At 41.2% G+C, this 18,493-nt stretch overlaps 1 protein-coding gene and 1 long non-coding RNA gene across 2 annotated transcripts; one reads left to right on the forward strand and one right to left on the reverse strand.

The window, feature by feature from the left end:
- Positions 1-2,551: 2,551 nt before the first annotated feature.
- On the forward strand, positions 2,552-15,538 carry LOC110216356 (uncharacterized). The gene is made up of 3 exons (XR_002326732.2): positions 2,552-2,754; positions 10,005-10,066; positions 15,190-15,538. It is a non-coding gene; the product is annotated as an uncharacterized LOC110216356 (long non-coding RNA).
- An 841-nt stretch (positions 15,539-16,379) lies between these two features.
- MRLN (myoregulin) lies at positions 16,380-17,911 on the reverse strand. The gene is given in 3 exon segments (XM_020998227.1): positions 16,380-16,614; positions 16,617-16,658; positions 17,899-17,911. Coding segments are annotated over 3 exon segments (189 nt in total). The 3' UTR covers positions 16,380-16,480.
- Between the last annotated feature and the right edge of the window lie 582 nt (positions 17,912-18,493).

Consider the following 18,493-nt stretch of genomic DNA (forward strand, 5'->3'; position numbering starts at 1 on the left):
AGGCTTTCCTCAGTGTCTCTTGATGCTAGTGCCTTTCATTTACTTGGTCAGTATCTTATATGCACTCATTTGTAGGTATATTGTCTCCCTTATTAGAATGTAAGCTCCTTGAGGGCAGGTACAATGGTTTTTTTCCTCTTTCTGTGTATCCTCAGTGAATAATAAATGCTCATGGATTAATTAAGCATTTGGGATACATTGCCATGAATAAATCGATACTACCAGCTTCATTGGTATATTATTAATAATAGCAAACATTGATGCCACTCAGACTTTATGAATCACATATGGTTTTCATCTATCATCATCTTCCCATTTATTTGAAATAGTATTTTGCTTGTAGCAATCTAGGGCGGTGGGTCTCCATTATGTCTGACATGGTGCAAAAAGGGCCAATGATCCATAAGGACACACGGGTGAGCTATGTGTCTGAAATAGGTCTGTATGTCATAGGATGTAGAGCCAGAAGGGACATAAGAGGTCAGGATGACCTGGATTCAAATTCTGCCTCAGATGCATGCTGGCTATGTGACCCTGAGTAAGTCTCTGAGAGGTTATTCTCTAGGTCTCTGGCAGTTCTCTTAAGACTATGGGTTACAGAGTAGGTCCTGGTTTGTATTGGTAAAGGAAGTTTTCCTCCCCAGGAAGTCTCTATGCCAATGAAATAATAGATACAGATTAGAAAAAGGAAAAGTACATTATAGCTATCTGTGTACATGCCTTATATCCCTCCTGGTGCAATGAAAAGAATGCTTGATTCAAATCTCAGCTCTGCCTTACTACCCAAGTGACCTTGGGCAAGTCACTTTACTGGGGCTCAGTTTCTTCTTGTGTAAAATGAAGAGGTTGTATGAAATGGTCCCTAAAGTAGCTCTCAACTCTAAATCATTTGGACAAGCCTGAGCATTTTGTATGCTTCTTCTTAATGGTGAGAATGCTGATACAAAGCTTTGGATCTACATGAGAACAGGGTTAATACAAGCTTTGGAGAGATGTGTGAGGAGAAAGACTTTGGAAGCAGCAGACTTGTAGGGGAAGCTGACTCCTAAACATGTCCCCAATTTCCAACTTGCCTTCCCAGAGACTCTAGGGACTTTTCTCTTGGAGGAGATTGGGATCTCTCTTGGTTTGAGCTGGAACCTCCCTGAAAAGAGGTCATTGACTGTGTATTTTATGGTATAATCTAGTATGGATTATTTCTTTGATTTCAGTTTGCTGTTTACTCAGTTAAACAGGGCTACTTGCTATTTCATTTTTTCTGATCGTCTTTTATGTGGCCAGCATTTACAGAAAAAGAGTTCAATTTGTCAGTAAGAGCTAAGGGTCAGTGACCAAGGAAACACTTTTTAATGTATATAAAAAACATGCCCTTAGACTATCAATATTTAGGGGGGCAGATAAATACAATTCTAGTACAGTACCCCTCTCAGAGACTGGAGGAAAGAAAGCTCAGCTTTGTGGCCCTTCACCTGCTCTCTTCAAGAAAGGGATAACATCCTCCCTTGGAGAAAAGTGGGCAAGATTCCAGAGAGATCTATCAATGCTGTCTATGATCTCTGTTAGCCAGCCTGTGATGACTTGTAGACATGCCTAGACGGGCAGCACACACCTTCTACTCTATCACCCAATGATCCTGACCCTCAAAATTCCCACATAAGCTTTTTATACCCTACCACGCAGCTTCTCTGTGATAGCCCATGAAGCCCTCTGAATTTAGTGCCTTCTTTGAGATACATAAGCCTTCTGAAGGGCAGGCTATACCTACTCTAGACATGCCCCTTCTTCTTGCCCAGGATCTTGACCCTGCCCCTTCTCTGGTGCTCTTTATAAAACAATAAAAGCTGGCATTTGTACAGCCCTTTAAGGTTTGCCAAGTTCAGTGTGAGCCTGAGCACATCACTTAATCTCCCAGTGCTCTAGGCAACTCTCTAAGATTTTAAGTTGCAGAGAAGGTCCCAACCTGCACTGGGACGGGAAGCTTCCTCACCTGGGAGTTTCCTGAGCCTAAGAAATCCCAGGTCAAGTCTCTATCCTTATCCTTTAATACATAATTTCTTTTGAGTCTCAGTTAGATATTACAAGAATTATCCTTCTCAGTTTATAGATGAGGAAACTGAGGGTCTGAGAAGTAGACTTGCCCATGATTGCATGGCTATTAAGTATCCCAGGCAGTATCCAAGCCTAGATTCGAGCCTGACTGATAACAAGCTGGCATGCTAACCACTAGGTAATACTGCCTCTCATTTCTGGAATCTTTCATGCTGGAACTTTCTAGGCTCAAGTTGCCCTCCAGGGACCTGAGTAGCCAACTAGACATCCCTTAGGAAAATCCTGGCTTTCACCTGTGCCCCTGATCAGCCTTGACATGTGGAAGACAGAAACCAGGGTGCCCTGTAGTGAACCAGAAGAAGGGATGAAAACTTGGCCTAAGCCAGATGTACCAAGTCCAGAGGGCAGTTTCTCAGAGAATCAGCAACCCCCTCCCTCCTCATAGTTTTCCTCAAAGATCATTAAGGCCAAGGGACTTAGCTGTGTCCCTGTTTCACTTGTACACAGTGTTACCTTTGCCCTGATGTCTTCTTTTTGTGCCACTTCCCACCCATTCTGAGTGTCTTCAATCAAATTTCATGCCTTCCCTTGGTGAAGGCAAGACACACCTTTAAAAAGACCTATTGCATTTAACAACACCATCTGGTTTGGCTACTCCAAGTCAGAAATCAACTACAAAGTACTGGGACCCTCTTTCCAAGCCAGGTAAGCATAAAAAGGAAGCTCCCTACATTGGAAAGCATCCTGATGTTCAGTCATCCTAAGTAGCTTAGTGATGGTTGAGATAGACTTGGGGCCACTTTCCTGTTTCCAAAGTCTCAGGTGCTGATGACTCTCCATTGTTATCAAAACTACTGAATCACAGAAGGCTGATCTAGATTCTGGGAAAGGTTGCTTATTCAGCTTTTCTTTGGCTGGTTGAAAGCTATTTTGCAGTGGGTCAGCCATTAGCAGTACAAATGACCACCTGATGAATTACGAAACATGCATGGTTGGGGATCTGGCAAGGCCCAGCAAAAAAGAAAAAAACAACCTGAAAAAACTGTCCTAATGATGTCCAGGGACTGAATAAGGTTGATGACCTTTTGTATGCTTTGAAAGAGCAAATACCATCTTCTGGTCTAAGGGTAAGGAATGGATGACGATCTGTGACATGGAATCTTGATAAATATACTATTGCAATTCCTCTATGTCCTCAGCAAAAAGATCAATTCATAGATTATTTAAGCTAGAATGGAGTTTGGGGATCATCTAACCAAGACCCTCATTTTACATATGGAGAAACTAAGGCCAAGAGAGGTCAAGTGGCTTGCCCAAATTCAAATAGAAAGTCAGTCAAATACCTGTTCATGCCAAATCATGTCAAATTAATGAGCAGATGAATTTTTTAAATTTATTGAACCTTCGGTATGCGCAAAGCATTATCCCATGATAGTTCCTATTGTGCTTGCTTTGCTCACACATCCTCAACCATTCAGCACCTGGTGTTTAATCAATAACATGAGTCCTAAGGAAAATACATCAATAAAAGGTTCCCTTCAAGTCAGTGCTCTGCTCAGCTCTCTGAAGGAGCCGTGAATGTTTTACTTAGCTGGACCATTAACTGGCCCATGTTGCTTTGGGCAAGTGTGAGGAATTTCTTATGTAATTCATTTTTTAAAGGAAAGGATGATGATGATGATGAGAAATATTAAGCAATAATTCCCAAATGACATAAAAATAGGGAGTTTGTGAGAATATCATAACAAAGAGTTTCGGAACGCAAAGCAAAGTGAAAACTCTGATTTTCAGAGTTGAAAAGGGACTTGGAAGTCAGTGACTTTAGCCCATTCTCCATCCACCATCCCCTCTATTCCATGTCCAGCAAGGCATCATTTATTCTCTCTTTGAAAACCTTCAGTGAGGAGGATATCCCTACATTCCAAGGCAGCCCATTTCTACTTTAAATAGCTCTGATTTTTAGGAAGTTTATTGTTACATAGATAGCAAATTTGCCTTGTTGTCATTTCTGCCCATGGCTCTGAGTTCTATCCTTTGAGGTCAAGCAGAATAAAGCTAATCCTTCTGCATGGTAGCCCTTCAAGATGGCCGTTACCTCTTCCCCAGAGCCAGTCCTAGCCTTCTCCTCTAAGCCAAACATCTCCAGTTTCTTTATTCAGGCCTCTTATGAAATGACCTCATGGCCCATTACCACCCTGCTTCTCTTCCTCTAGGTGGACACTATCTTTCCTATAATATGTCACTTAGAACTAAACACTATCCCCCAGATAGGATGTGAGCAGGGCAGAGTTCGATGAGATGATCGCTCACCACATTCCAGAAGCTTTGTCTTTATTAATGCAGCCCACTCTTTTTTTTGGTTGCCTTTATTGTATTATTGACTCACATTGAGATTGCAATTCATCGATCTGTCAGTCAACAAGTTTTGATTCAGCACTTATTATGTGGCAGGTATTGTGATAATCACTGAGGACCCAAAGAAAGGCAAAAATATGCTCCCTGCCCTCAAGAAGCTCACATTCTAATAGAGAATGTTTGAGAGGGGAGAGAGTAAGTTTTATTTAGCTCTTCAGGAATCCAAAAAATGTTTTGAAAGTAAAAAAATGTTATTTGTTTATTGTTTGTTGAGAAGCTGCCACACTGAACTGGTCATATCCAGTAGGGTTCTTCTGCAATCCTACTCCTTCTTGACCCTTGACACTGGTGATCACCTTCTCCTGTTGTTTGTGACACTACCCTCTCCTCAATTATCTCCTCTCACCAGCTTCTTCTGTCTTCTTGGCTGGATCTTCAGGTCATGCCCACTAACCGTGGGTGCAGCCCATGCTCTGTCCTAGGTCCCCTTCTCTTTTTACTATCTCACTTGGTGAGTTCATCAATTCCCATAGATTCACTTATTCTCTCTACCTAGATGATTCACAGATCTATTCAGCCAGCCAGAGTTTCAATGCTGAGTTCCAGTTCTGAATTTATAACTATCTTTTGGACTAGATATCTCACAGGCATCTCAAGCTCAAAGCATCCAACACTGAATTCTGTCTTTTCCTCCAATTCCTCCCCTCTTCTGAACCACCATCCTTGCAGTCACTCAGGTTTACATCTTCGTTGTTATCCTTAACTCCTCACTCTCCCTCACTCCACGTATTCCATTTATTGAAAAGCCTTATGGTTTCAACCTTCCCAATATCTCTCATATAAATTCCTTTCTTTCCATTCATACAGTTACATTCTTAATTCGGGTCCTTAACACCTCTCATCTGGACTATCAACATAGCTTCTAGCTAGGCTTCCTTCCTTAAGTGCTCCTCCTCCAACCCATCCATCATCCACTTAGTTGCCAAAGGAATCTTTCTAAAGTATAGATCTGACACTGTCACCTCCGTGCTCAATATCTTCCAATGTCTGCCTGTTACCTCCAGGATCCAGTAAGCACATTACTTTGCTTAGCATTTAAAGCCCTTCATAAGCTTGTCCCTTCCTGCTTTTCCAGTCTTTTCTCACATCACTGCCCTCTCCATACTCTATGAGCTGGTGACACTGGCCTCCTTGCAGTGGCTCACACATGACACTCCAGATTCTGACTCTGTCATTACATTGGTTAGCTTCCATGCCTGAAATACTTTGCCCCCTTATTTCTGTCTCTTCATTTCTCTGGTTTCCTTCAAGACTCAACTCAAATCCCACCTTATGCAGGAGGCCTCTCTCTGTCCCCAGCAGCTGCTAATGTTTACTCCTCTGCAACTGCCTTCCATTTTGACTATATATCTTGTATGTGTCTCATTATTTACAAGTTTTATCTCTCTTTAGAACATAAGCTCCTTGAGGGCAGGAACAGTGCTTTTGCCTTCTTTTGTAGCTCCAGTACTCACTACGGTGCCTGGTACATTGTGAGTGCTTTCCTGATCCCCCTAACTGTTAGCATAGTGCCTGGCACCTAGTAGGCACTTAATAAATAGTGGTTGATTAATTGATGAATGAATGAATGCTTGTTGATGGCACAAACTTGAGACAAAATTCTTGAGTTGATTCTCCAAGTAGTATGGTGGAGAGAGCTGGCTGATGCATACATAGCACCTAGAACAGCCACAGAGTATTCTGACACCTATACAATTATCATAGATTACAATCTCTGAAGAATTCAAATTTAGGAGTATTAGGGAGTTACCCATTAGGCAGAGTAGATTTGCATAGAAGAAAAGTGTTACAAGATTCTAGCCAGGAAATGTAAGCTCTGAAATGGAGGTAGCCTGGTTAGTTATCTAGAGTAAGGGATAAGAGCCCAAATACTCTTCAGCACACACAGAAGAGATGCTAAAGGAAGTCGTCCATCAGGATGGATAGATCTTCTGGAGAGGATTTATGGGAGAACATGACCAAGAATCATACCAGGTGCAAAGACACAGATTGGTAGTGATCTATACCAATGGAAAGAGCATCCATGTTGAGATCAAGGGTCCATTGAATAGGCAACAGTTACAGCCTCCAAGAAGATAATTCACCATTTAATTGAAAAGGGGATGGTGGGTATTGATGCAGAAAGCAAGGAAATCTATATGTTTTCCTCACTTTCTGATATTAGAAATTCATCTGGATGATTTGGGTTGAGGGACCAGTGACTAAGAGGGAGTTAAGACAGACACAAGCTGGCTTATGTGACCTAGAGCACAAGAGGAAGACTGGTGCTCACAAACACCATAAAAACATCAGTCATAAAATGCACACATTGTACATGCGCCAAAGGCCAATAGCTCTGAGGCAAGATGGTAGAAGGAATGCAGCCTCTATGCTTTCATGGTATAGAGTGAAGAAAGAAGTGGTTTTGGAGTCAGAGAACCTAAGTTCAAATCCCAATTATGGTAGTTTTAGAATGCAAGTTCTCGGCCTCTCTGGTCCTCAGTTTCCTCATCTGTAAAATGAGGTGGTTGGACTAAGATCATAGATTTAGAGCTGGGAGGCATCTAAAAGACCCTTGAATTCAACCTCATACCTCATAATTTTGTAAGTGGAAAAACTGAGGCATAGAGAAACTAATGATGTGCCTGCCCATCATGGTTATGCACCTAGTAAGTATGTGAAGCAGGATTTGAACCCAAAGTCTTACTGACTTCCGGACATCCATCTGGATGGCTCTGGATGACCTCTGGATGTTCCTTCCAGCACTAAAATCAATGCTCTTATGGCTCTTACTCAGACATGAGCCCAAACAAACAAGTATTTATTAAGTGTCGTGTGTGTGTGTGTGTGTGTGTGTGTGTGTGTGTGTGTGTAGAACTATGTAGACTTAAGGATACGAAAGCAAGCAGAAAAATAATCCCTGACCCCAAAGAGCTTACATTCCAGTAAGGGTGTAAGTAGATAAGTAAACATAAGGTGGAATAGTGGAGCATAGGACCAGAAGTCCAGAAGATCTGAATTCAAATCCTGACTCAGATACTTACAGCAGTGTGACCCTCAGCATATCATTTAGCCTCTTTCTGCTTTAGTTTCTCATCTGTGAAATAGGAACACCACCTTAGAGGGTCGTAAGAATCTAATGAGATACATCTGTGAAGCACTTTCCACACCTCAAAGCCTACATAAATGCTAGCCAGCTATCATTTGAAGAGGGGTGAGGGGATCAAGAGAGGCTCCCTGGAGGAGGTGGTGTTTGAGCTGAGCCTTGAAGGATGAAGGAAGCCACAGGGTGGGAAAGAGGAGGGAGGGCTACTTGACAAGATTCCTTGCATGCCCCAGGACTAATCTCCATTTGCTAGTGCAGAGATCCAGTAGTGGTATGTTCTCATCACAACCCTTTGCAATGAGTTTATAAATAAGTGCTCTGCTCACCCGAGTCCCAGCTTGGCCTGCATGGCATCAGGCCCACTGACCACTGAGTCAGTTACTAGGGCACTGTTGGAAAGGTCTAAACAAAAATAATCTTACTAAAATATTCTAAAAGTAGTCTCTGTGGGCCATGGGACCACACGTGTGATAACAATTTTAACTCAATTCAGTAAACATATATTACAGTCCTACTATGTGCAAGACACTGTGATGGGTACAAGGGATTACAAAGTCCAAAATACTTTTAAGAGTCTATTTTCTTCTACGGTGAAACAACATATATATGGAGAAGAAAATAGAAAGTAGAGAGAGTTACACAACATAATTTCCAGAAGAAAAGTACGAGCATCTTGGTGGAGAGGGGGTCAGGAAAGGGCCCCTATAGGAGGTGACCACAGAGCCACACTAAGAATGAAACTGAGACAGGAGAAGAGGGATCACGGAGGACTAAATGCACCAAAATGTCCCCTGCCCCTCTCCCCATGGGTTTCAACAGGGTTCTGTCTTAACTTTTCTCAGTTTCCACTGATCAAGGGGACACTCTTTCCATTGACCACCAACAGTGGGCTACCGACAAGCAGTCTCGTAGAGCAATATTATTGTCCCCACTTGGCAACATGTGCCACATCACTCCTCCCGAAGTGGAACTTATGCCCCTGGCTGCCTGAGCACATGGGACACGGGAATTTACAAAACAGATTTCCACATCCTTATGTATGCACATGTTGTCTCCTTCATCAAAATGTAAACTTTGTAAGGGCAGGAATTATTTCGCTTTGGTCTTTGTGCCCCCTGCCTTTAACACACAGTAGGAGCTAAAGAAAAGCTTTTGGGTTGCCTGATTGACAGTACTATATCAGTACCCATCTTCAGAAGTGGCTATGGGGACAGCTCGGCTAGTGAATGCCCAGAGGACTCCAGACTCAGCCACATGGCCTGCATGCAGGCCGAGTCGGAAAGTCCACAGAGGTCGGAAATAAATCTAGGAGACCAACAAGCTTCATACAAGGTTTTACTGCACATCCTGTGCTGACACAGAGCTCTCTTAACTCCACCTGCCTCCACCCTAGGATCTTCCAGAAAGATATCAGGTATTGGGCCAAGTTGGATGTGTTACATAACCTCAGACCCCACTGTTCTTGGCCATCTTGCACTCCTCTGGCTCCACAAGATGTGACCGTAGCTTATGAAAACAAGCTTTTTTGGGGTTCTCAGAGAGGGCAGAGAATTCCCCCCACTGAAGTGGTTTACATATGGGTAGCCCAAGAGCTTGGCCATTTCTGTTAGGGCAAGTTTATACCCAAAAATGAGCACAGGTTAGGAAATCTCTGTTATCACCAAGGCCTTTTGAAGCCCAGAGGTCATGTAAAATGTAAGGATTTGAGTTTCAAAAAAGAGGTCCGTGCAATGAGATTCAGAGAGGTGCAGACTCAAGGTGAAGAATAAGACATTTCTTTTCAGAGACATCACTGTGTTGATTTGTTTGCCTTGACTATACTTATGTTACAAGAGGGGGCTTGGCTTCTGTTTAGGTAGAGATGGGAATTGATGAGTAGTGATAGTTGTTTGTTTGTTTTTCTAAATAATATCAATGAAACATTTAAAAATACACAGAAAAGAGCAGAAAGTAGGCCAGAAGAGAACACAGGCAGGTACAGCAGTGTTGTTACTACGAGTTTAATTTTTAAAAACTTATTATGAATTGGACAAACGTGAACAGTTCCTCATTCAAACAACATAAAAGAGAGGACCATCTATTATACTGTGAATCTCTATTAGGTAAAACATTTTTTTAAGTGTGTATCAACTTTAGAAAGGCAGGGTGGTACGGAGGATAACATAGCTGGATTTATTAGTCAGGATGTCCTGGGTTCAAGTTTGTTTCTATTGTTAAGGTTAATTTAATACACTCTTTTAAAAAGTAGGAAATATTCTTGGTTTCATATGCAACCTTCTTTTCTACTCTTCTTTGTCTATTTGAAATGTTCATATTCATTGATGCCTTTTAAGTTTGTAATAAAAAATTATTTTAAAAATCATAAATCTACATAACCAAAAATTGAAGTTCATTGTTAAACTTTTATGTTTCCACTTGAGATCTTAATATAAGTCCCTCTCCCTTATCATCTTAGGGAGTTGTAGTGAACATGGAGAGACGGGATCACCATGATCACCCAGCCAGTGAATGTCAGCGGTAAGATGTGACTGTGACTTGGAGTCAGGGCTTTCTGATTCTATGTCCATCGCACTATCCACTAACCCAGACTGCCTCCCTCCCTTTTTTGTTACACACACTATCTCACCTTCCATTGGCTTCCTCCTCTGAAGCCTCCTTTTGGGATAGAGGTGACCTACCTTGAGCTTTCCAAAACTGTGCCTTCAGAGACAAGTTCTAACAAGTCTTAGCAAGCTGGAAAGGTTGTATCAGCCTGATGACAGATTTTGTGTCTCTCATCTGAGGGCCAGCCTAGCAAAGTTTGAAGAAGTTATTTCTCTCTATCTACCTCCCATGCTCCTTCCCCAACTTCTAGAAGATGTGCTCAAGTCACCCCTCTCCCTGAAAAACCTCCCTTTGTCCCTTAAGGGTTTAGCTTTCCATCCTTTCACTACTAACCTATTAGAATCATCTACATTTGCTATCTTCATTTGAGAAACACATCAACAGAGAGACAAAGAGAGAAGGAAGTTATGGAGAAGGAGAGAAAAGGCGGAAGAGAGGAGGGGAGAGAGGTAGACAGGGAGAGGAAGGGAGAGTGAGAGAAGGGAAAAGAAGATTGGGGAGAGAGATGAGGGAGATAGAGGGGGAAAGGGAAGGAGGAGAGAGTAAATGAAGAGAGAGACAGAAAAAGGCAGAGAAGAGAAGGAGAGAGAGAGAGAGAGAGAGAGAGAGAGAGAGAGAGAGAGAGAGAGAGAGAGAGAGAGAGAATATATTAAGCACTTATTATGTTTCAGGAAGGGATACAAAACAAACAAGCATGACAGTCCCTGCCTTCAAGAACCTTACCTTCTAAGGGAGGAAGACAACAATATACAAAAAGGAACTGAAAGGGAACATATTCTTTCATCCTTTGCAATCTGGCTCTCCTATCCCTTTCTTCTGTCTTTATACTTTCTCCTTGTTGATCTGATCTGCTCCCATAGGTTCACCTCTGCCATTGACAACTATATCTACCCACCCAGTTATCTTTACCTACACTGTCTGTTAGATGTTTTTGCATAGCTATCCCATAAGCAACTCAAATAATTCATCCAAAATTGAATTCATCTTCCCCCCTCCAAGGCCGATAAATTCTTGCCACCATTTGGGATGAAAGTGTATGTCAGCCTAGGCAATTTCCTGGATGAAAGCAGTGAAGGTCTGCTCATCTCCCCTCAGCATCCAGGAGGCCTTTTTCTAAGCCCAAAGTGGGGGGTTGAGTAAAATAGCACAAGAGTCAAAACTTCGGTCAAATTGAATGTTTTCCTTTAATGCCCTCATGAACATGTACACTGCTCATGGCAATGGGCCAATGATATTAACTGAAATGGTCAAAAAGCCAAAAGGAGGGGCATAAGCAATCTCAAAGGTCACTGACTTTCTGCCTAGTTCCTTAGCTTTCTTATGAAAATGTTCATTAATGATTGGGCTAAAGGGGAGGTGACGGTTGTCACATGGAAGATGTTCTGACCGTTTGGCGTGCATGTAGGTTGAATGTCATGGCTCAGGAAGTCTAAAGGGCATGTACTACCGATCTTCAACATCTTAAGAAATGGAGTTACATTTTAACACTGCTTGCAAAAAGTGAAAATAGCCCATGAAGGAAGCAGAGACAATAGAGCTATTATTCTCTCTAAATTAAAAATACCTACTCATGCTTAAGAAGGGAAAATGCTGCTGCCTGCTGGGCTCAGATGCATGGTATGTGCAGCAAGGAAGCTAATAGTCTAAAACACTCCATGGTTTGTATGGGGACCTCATAAAAATTTAGATGCTCAGATGACAAGGATGAGAGTATTCTTGAGGGGTGATATGGAAGAGTGGGAAGAAACCAGATTTTGTGTCAGAAGACCTGGGCTCTGGTTTTGTATGCCAACTAGCTATGTGGAAAACTCTCTCTCTGTCTTTCTCTCTCTCTCTCTCTCTCTCTCTCTCTCTCTCTCTCTCTCTCTCTCTCTCTCTCTCTCTCTCTCTCTCTCTCTCTCTCTCTCTCTCTCTCTCTCTCTCTCTCTCTCCTCCCTCTCTTTTCCTCAGAATTCTCATCTGTAAAATCTATTAATACCTTTCCTACCCCACCATCACTATAATCATTATCTTCATATAGAAAGGGCATAGGTATGAGACCTAGAATTTCATTGGTCTTGGGAATTCCTGCATGAGGGAACTCCCTCTCCCTATGCAAGTCAGCAACTTCTCTGCACCTTATAGCCCTGAAGAGTTTCCAAGAGCACTGAGAAGTCACATGACTTTCTCAGGATTACCGAGCCAGTATGGGTCAGAGGTGGAATTTAATCCAGTTTCTCCCGACCAGAGCCCAGCTCTTTTTTCATGATACCACACTGTCTCTCCTCATTTTCATCTTCTCCATTATCACCAATGATATATGCTTTCAAGTTTTACAAAGTTAAATGTATAAATCATCTCGTTTGAACATTACCTCCCAGGGGGTTGCCGTGATAATCAAATGAGATAGAATCAGTCAAGCATTTATTTAGAACTTACTGTATGCTGGGTACTGCACTATGGGCTAGATGGAACAGTGTCTTGTGTCCTGAAAATTGCTCTACAAGTATGTTATTTTATTTCTACTACTTACTATTTAACTATTCAACAATTATTCTACTATTTATTATTCAACTACTTCTTGAAAATAGCTAATTCAGATACTGAATTATGGATTTTCAGACAATGGTAATAATAATAGCTCCCACTTACATAGCACTCTAATATTTGGAAAATTCTTTACAGGCATTATTCCCTGTGCTCCTCACAACTAGTGATATGGAACAGTAGCCTTGGAAAAACTAGGGCTGGAGGTAGAGGTCTGAGAGTCTTTTGCATAGGGAAGATAATTAAACCCACCGGAGATGATGAGATCACCAAGAAAGAAAGGATAAAGAGAGAAGACAAGAGGGTAGGCCCTGTTCAAAGCCATGGCATGCAACCAGAGTTATAATTTGAGTGATGATCCAGCAAAGGAGATGGAGAATACTTGGTCAGACAGGTAGGAGGAGAATCAGGAGGAAGGAAGGTCACAAAACCCACAAAGGAAATCACTTTCAAGATAGAGGGTGCTCAACAAATCAAATGCTGCACAGAGGTCAAGAATGAATGAACAAATGAATGATAAAAGGCCATTGTATTTGGCAGCTTAGAGACCATCCACAGCACTGGAGAAAGGAGTTTTAGGTGAGGGATAAGATCAGAAGCTGATGAGAAGTAAATAGGAAGAGAAAGTGGAGACAGTGAATATGGACAGCTTTTCCTGGGAGTTTGACTACAAAGGGAAGGAGAGATCAAGAACAATAGCTTGGGGGGATTGTAAGGTTAAGTGACAGTTTTTAAGGGATAGGGAAGGCTGAAAGTGTTTGCCAATAGATTGGGAGAAATTAAAGATTTGGAGAAGAGTTCCAGGAGGCAATCTTCAGTAGATGAGAAGGACTGGGGTCAACGTAACAACATTAGTGAGTAGAAGGGCCACCTCTTCACCAGAGAGTGGAGTAAAAGAGGGAAAAGATATGGGCTCATGCCCAATGGTTCTGAAATAGAATGAGAGAGAAGTGTCAGTGCAAGGAGATTTGCCTTGATTTTCTCAGTAAATTATGATGTGGGGTTCCCTACTGATAGGATGAGGTGAGAGGGAGTTATGGGAGCGAAGATTTGAACTGCCTTTGTGGGGAATGGGATAGGGAGTGATAGAAGGATTGCCTTTGCTCCAGTGGGGGTCCAGTTGAGATTAGGTAATGTAAGTTTGTAGTGGACATCATCAACATGATGTCTTGTAGCACCACTGGGAAACATGAGAGTCAGAGTGGAGGAGGTGGGTGATGGGAGTAATTCAGGATTGGGATTGGCTAAGGCAGAAGCAGCAATAGGATGAGGGAGCAAGGGATTTGAGAGAAGAGGACAGTGTAAGGCTGAACCAGTTAACTACTTGTTAACTCTAGGGTCAAGATTGGAAAGTGAGGAAAGAGAAGCAAGCGCAGAAAGGATGATCTGAAAGAGTACCATGTGGAAGAAGAAGTTAGATATCCCAATGTGACCAAATAACAGGTTTAGGAGGAATGAGACATAGGGAGAAGTGGAATGATATGAGGTTACAGCTGGTTAAGGGAATTTCAGAATTTTTGATCACGAAAGTGGTGATGGTGAGATTAAAGAGGTAACAGTCCTTTTGGGTGGCTGATATAGAGTAAAGGTGGAGGTTACTGGAGCTGAGGAGACTGAGGAGCTAAAAGGCCAGGATGTTTGAGGGAACATAAACATAGATGTTGAAGACCTGAAGATTTGGGGTCTTGTTAAGGCATCATATTTGACTTTTTTCAATTTTAAAAATTCTGAACTTAAATAGATTTAATGACCAAAATAAAACAACCATTTCTGCATTCATAATAGAACTGAAAAAGAGGTTCATATATGAACCTACAGATTTCTGTTATATAGAGCTTGCTTTTCTTTTTAAGTGTAAAATAAGTTCAACCTGTAACTTTCAAAGCTGTCTTGCTTGTGCTTCTTTCTGGCCTTTTGCTCTTTTCTCTGAAATTAAAAAAAAATAAAGAAACCTCAATGATCCTTTTTCTTCTTCTTCCTTCTTTCCTTCCTTCCTTCCTTCCTTCCTTCCTTCCTCCCTTCCTTCCTTCCTTCCTTTGTTTCTTTCTTTTTCTTTGTTTCTTTTCTTATTTCTTCCATTCTATCTCTAATTCTACTCCTAGTCCCCATCCTCAACCTTGGGGGTGGGGGGAGGCAAGAAAAAGAAAGCCCTTGTAACAAATATGCATATTTAAGTGACATTAATTCCCAGATTGGCTGTGTCTGAAACTGTACCCCTCATTCTGCATTTTGAATCTATCATCTCTGGCAAGAGGAGAGTAGGCTTCATCACTGGTCCTCTGGAATCACAGGCATCACATTCTACCCATAAGGCAGCATAGCCTGGTCGACAGGGCTGACCAGGAAGACATGGGCTCAGTATTGAACATGTGACCCTGGGCTTAACCCTTAACCTCTTAGAGTATAAACTATCTCTCTAAGATTATGGGGAACATCTTCTGATTCATGCGTAAAATGGATTTAAGTGAGGCAGTGTTGCACGAACTCATGGGCCTCCCTCTCTCCTCCAGAGTCATCACAATCCAGTGGCAAGACAGAGTCAAGATGACTGGTGATGGCTCAAGTTGCAGTGGATTACCTTGGCATCTTCTATGTCTAACTAAGCTCTAAGCATTCCACAGAATAAGTTACAATGAAGGTGCCAATCTACATTGGCAGAAGGAGTTTCCTTACCCAGGAGTTCCTTATACTAATAAAATAATAAAATTCCTACTCTTCTTCAACTCTCCTCTTCAGAAATTAAAGAAAAATTCAAAGTGTTTCTCTGACTAACCTTAAGTTAGTGATGCTCTTAATAATGTCTTGAACTATAAGTTTATACCTTGTTTGATACTTTGATGGATTCATAGGCTTATCATCATGGTTATTCCAGTCAGTGTTAAGGATCGCAACCTGTTTATGTCTTCAGGTTCTGTATGACTTGTCCATGTCCTCCCAGCAAACCTCCATGGAAACAGCCCTCAACAAGCTAGGGTTCTTTCTCTAAACATCTTGATATAGCGAGGACAGCAATGGAGCACGCAGGTCACCAACTGATTATTTCTTGCTTTTGTTACGTGACCAGCCTACATTTATTACACATGTACAAAAGCATGATGTTACCTATAATAAGGGTTTTTTTTTAAATCGGTAAGTGAAAATTCATGACACGTTGATGTGTTTCATATAAAGATTTTGTTTCTGGCATTATTACCTGAAAATGTGCCAAGTTGAACAACGCCATATTGAAAGACAAAAAACCCAAGCTTTTATGTCCACATGTTCTTGACTCAGTATTCATAAGCAAATTCTATTCTGGGGTTCAAACATAAGATATATTACATATCAATAAACTTTTTATACTAATTTTTCATAAAATACATTTAATCATTGAATTTTATAAAAAATTATCATTTCATGGGATTAAAATGAGCAGGATGAAATATCAGGAAATCACCAAATACCTTCAAATTTCTCTCTTCAAAAGAGACATCATCTATCCCAGATTAATGCATTTGGAAACAAAAGGCCTCCATCAGAATCCTAGCTCTGTGGTGGTTCAACTGTGTGAATGCTGCCAAGTCCCTTTCCTTTTCTGGATCTCAGTTGCTTTTTTCTCATTTGTAAAATGGGGACATTGGAAATGATTGCTTCTGAAGTTCTTCTAGTTCAAATTCTGGATTCACCAGCAGGTGCTTGAAAGCACTGTGAAAATTGTAATATTCTCTGTCAAAATCAAGCATTCTATGTCAGCATATAAAGAACATTATATTATTAAAATAAGAACCTTTATCTCACATGATATTCAACAGACATCCCTCATTAAAGACAAGAAGCAAACATCCCAAAGAATAGAGTTTCCTGAGAGGTTAGAGCAACATAAATTATAGACAGCCTGTCGACAGTAAGAACAGTCAGTGTTTTTAGAAATCTTCCCAGAGTTTCATCTTCCAAATTTTGGGTGGGGAAGAAGAAATCAATATTTGAGCTTTCCCAAATCCTAGACAGAGTAAAGTATCACTTTCTTCTCCTTCCTGACAGAAGGAAGAGAAAAGATGATATTGTATTATATAAGTATGTCAACAACTGGGCACAGAAATTAAGCATAATAGTTTCTGCAAGTTCCCTAAAGATGGAGTAATCTATTATTACCAATGCATGACAAAATAAATACCAAAGAAAAAAATTCTCCAAGGAGAGTTGTGACATATATTATTTCTTGAACTAAGATCTCTCTCTCTCTCTCCTCTCTCTCTCTCTCTCTCTCTCTTCTCTCTCCTCTCTCTCTCTCTCCCTCCCTCCTCCTCCCTCCCTCCTCCCTCCCTCTCTCTCTCTCTCCCTCCTCCCTCTCTCTCTCTCTCTCTCTCTCTCTCTCTCTCTCTCTCTCTCTCTCTCTCTCTCTCCCTCTCTCTCTCTCTCTTCCCTCCCTCCCTTTCTCTCTCTCTCTCTCGCTCGCTCTTTCCTCTTTTCCTCTCTCTCTCTCTCTTCCCTCTCTCTCTCTCTCTCTCTCTCTCTCTCTCTCTCTCTTCTCTCTCTCTCTCCTCTTTCCTCTCTCTCTCTCTCTCTCTCTCTCTCTCTCTCTCTCTCTCTCTCTCTCTCTCTCTCTGTCTCTCTCTCTCTCTGTCTCTCTCTCTCTCTCTCTCTGTCTCTCTCTCCCTCCTTCCCTTTCTCTCTCTCTCTCTCTTCCTTTATTAACATAACCTGTTTCCTTTATATGCAAGTTCGATTGCTTTCTGAAAGAAATGCCCAGAGTTAGTTACCGATTTATATTCATGCTACTAGCAATGAACATATTGATACATTATATCTGCAAAATAATTCCCAGCCATGATTATTTGAACCAGCAAATGTTTAGTTGGTGTTCCCCCATTAGATTGTGGGCCCCTTGAGGGCCCGGACGGCCTTCTGTCTCTTTTTGTGTTCCTAACATGTAGCACAGTGCTTGCATAGCACATAGTAGGAACTTAACAAATATGTATTGATGGATTGACTGTGAAATGTCAAAGAATTTGTCATTGCTTAATCTGGTCCATCAGTGTAGCTGGAAATATTAAAACTGAAGACTTTGCATAATAGATGGCAGTGGTTTTTAAAATAATATTTAGGCCCCTTGATCTTTTCTTGAGGCACTCACTCCCTTTCCTTGGCCAGTTAATAAGCTGTCTCTTTCTAATTTTTCCACATTCTCTCGGCTAATACAACAGTAAAGAAGCTAGTAGCATCTGTCAGAGCACACATACCAGAGATGGACATAACGAATTTTTCACTCAGTTTTCCTGGGTGATAAAGTATCTTACCAGGTAGTTTAATCCTCTCACTTGATTATGGAGTATGGAGTTGGAAAGCAGAGGAAAAAAAGGAATGGATTTGCAATGAGAGGACATGGATTCAAATTCTGTCTCTGCTACTGTGTGACCATGGGCAAGTCACCTGATTTCTCTGAGTCTGTTTCCTCATCTGCTAAATCAAAAGAGAGTAGAATAAATGACCTCCAAAATCCCTCCTAGCTATAATAGCATATATTCTATGTTAGGAAACTAGCATTTCAATAGGAATCCAAAATCTTATTCACAATTGCAAACATACTCCTAACATGAATGTCAGAAGGCAGAAAAGCAAATTTGCATTAAGGAAGAGGACGTACTCAAATGACACAGTTTATTGTTAGAAACTCCTCCACCATTCATAGTAATCAGAATTATAATTGTAAAAATATAATGAAATTGCAATAACATTTTACATAGAAAACTCTTCTCTATTTAAAATATGCCACCAGCGCAATAATGTCAAGAAAATTGATGTAATATGTGGCACCTTTCCTGAACAGGACTGAGT

The sequence above is a fragment of the Phascolarctos cinereus genome, unplaced genomic scaffold (assembly GCF_003287225.1).
Source record: "Phascolarctos cinereus isolate Bilbo 61053 unplaced genomic scaffold, phaCin_HiC Scaffold_3;HRSCAF=262, whole genome shotgun sequence".
NCBI lineage: Eukaryota > Metazoa > Chordata > Mammalia > Diprotodontia > Phascolarctidae > Phascolarctos > Phascolarctos cinereus.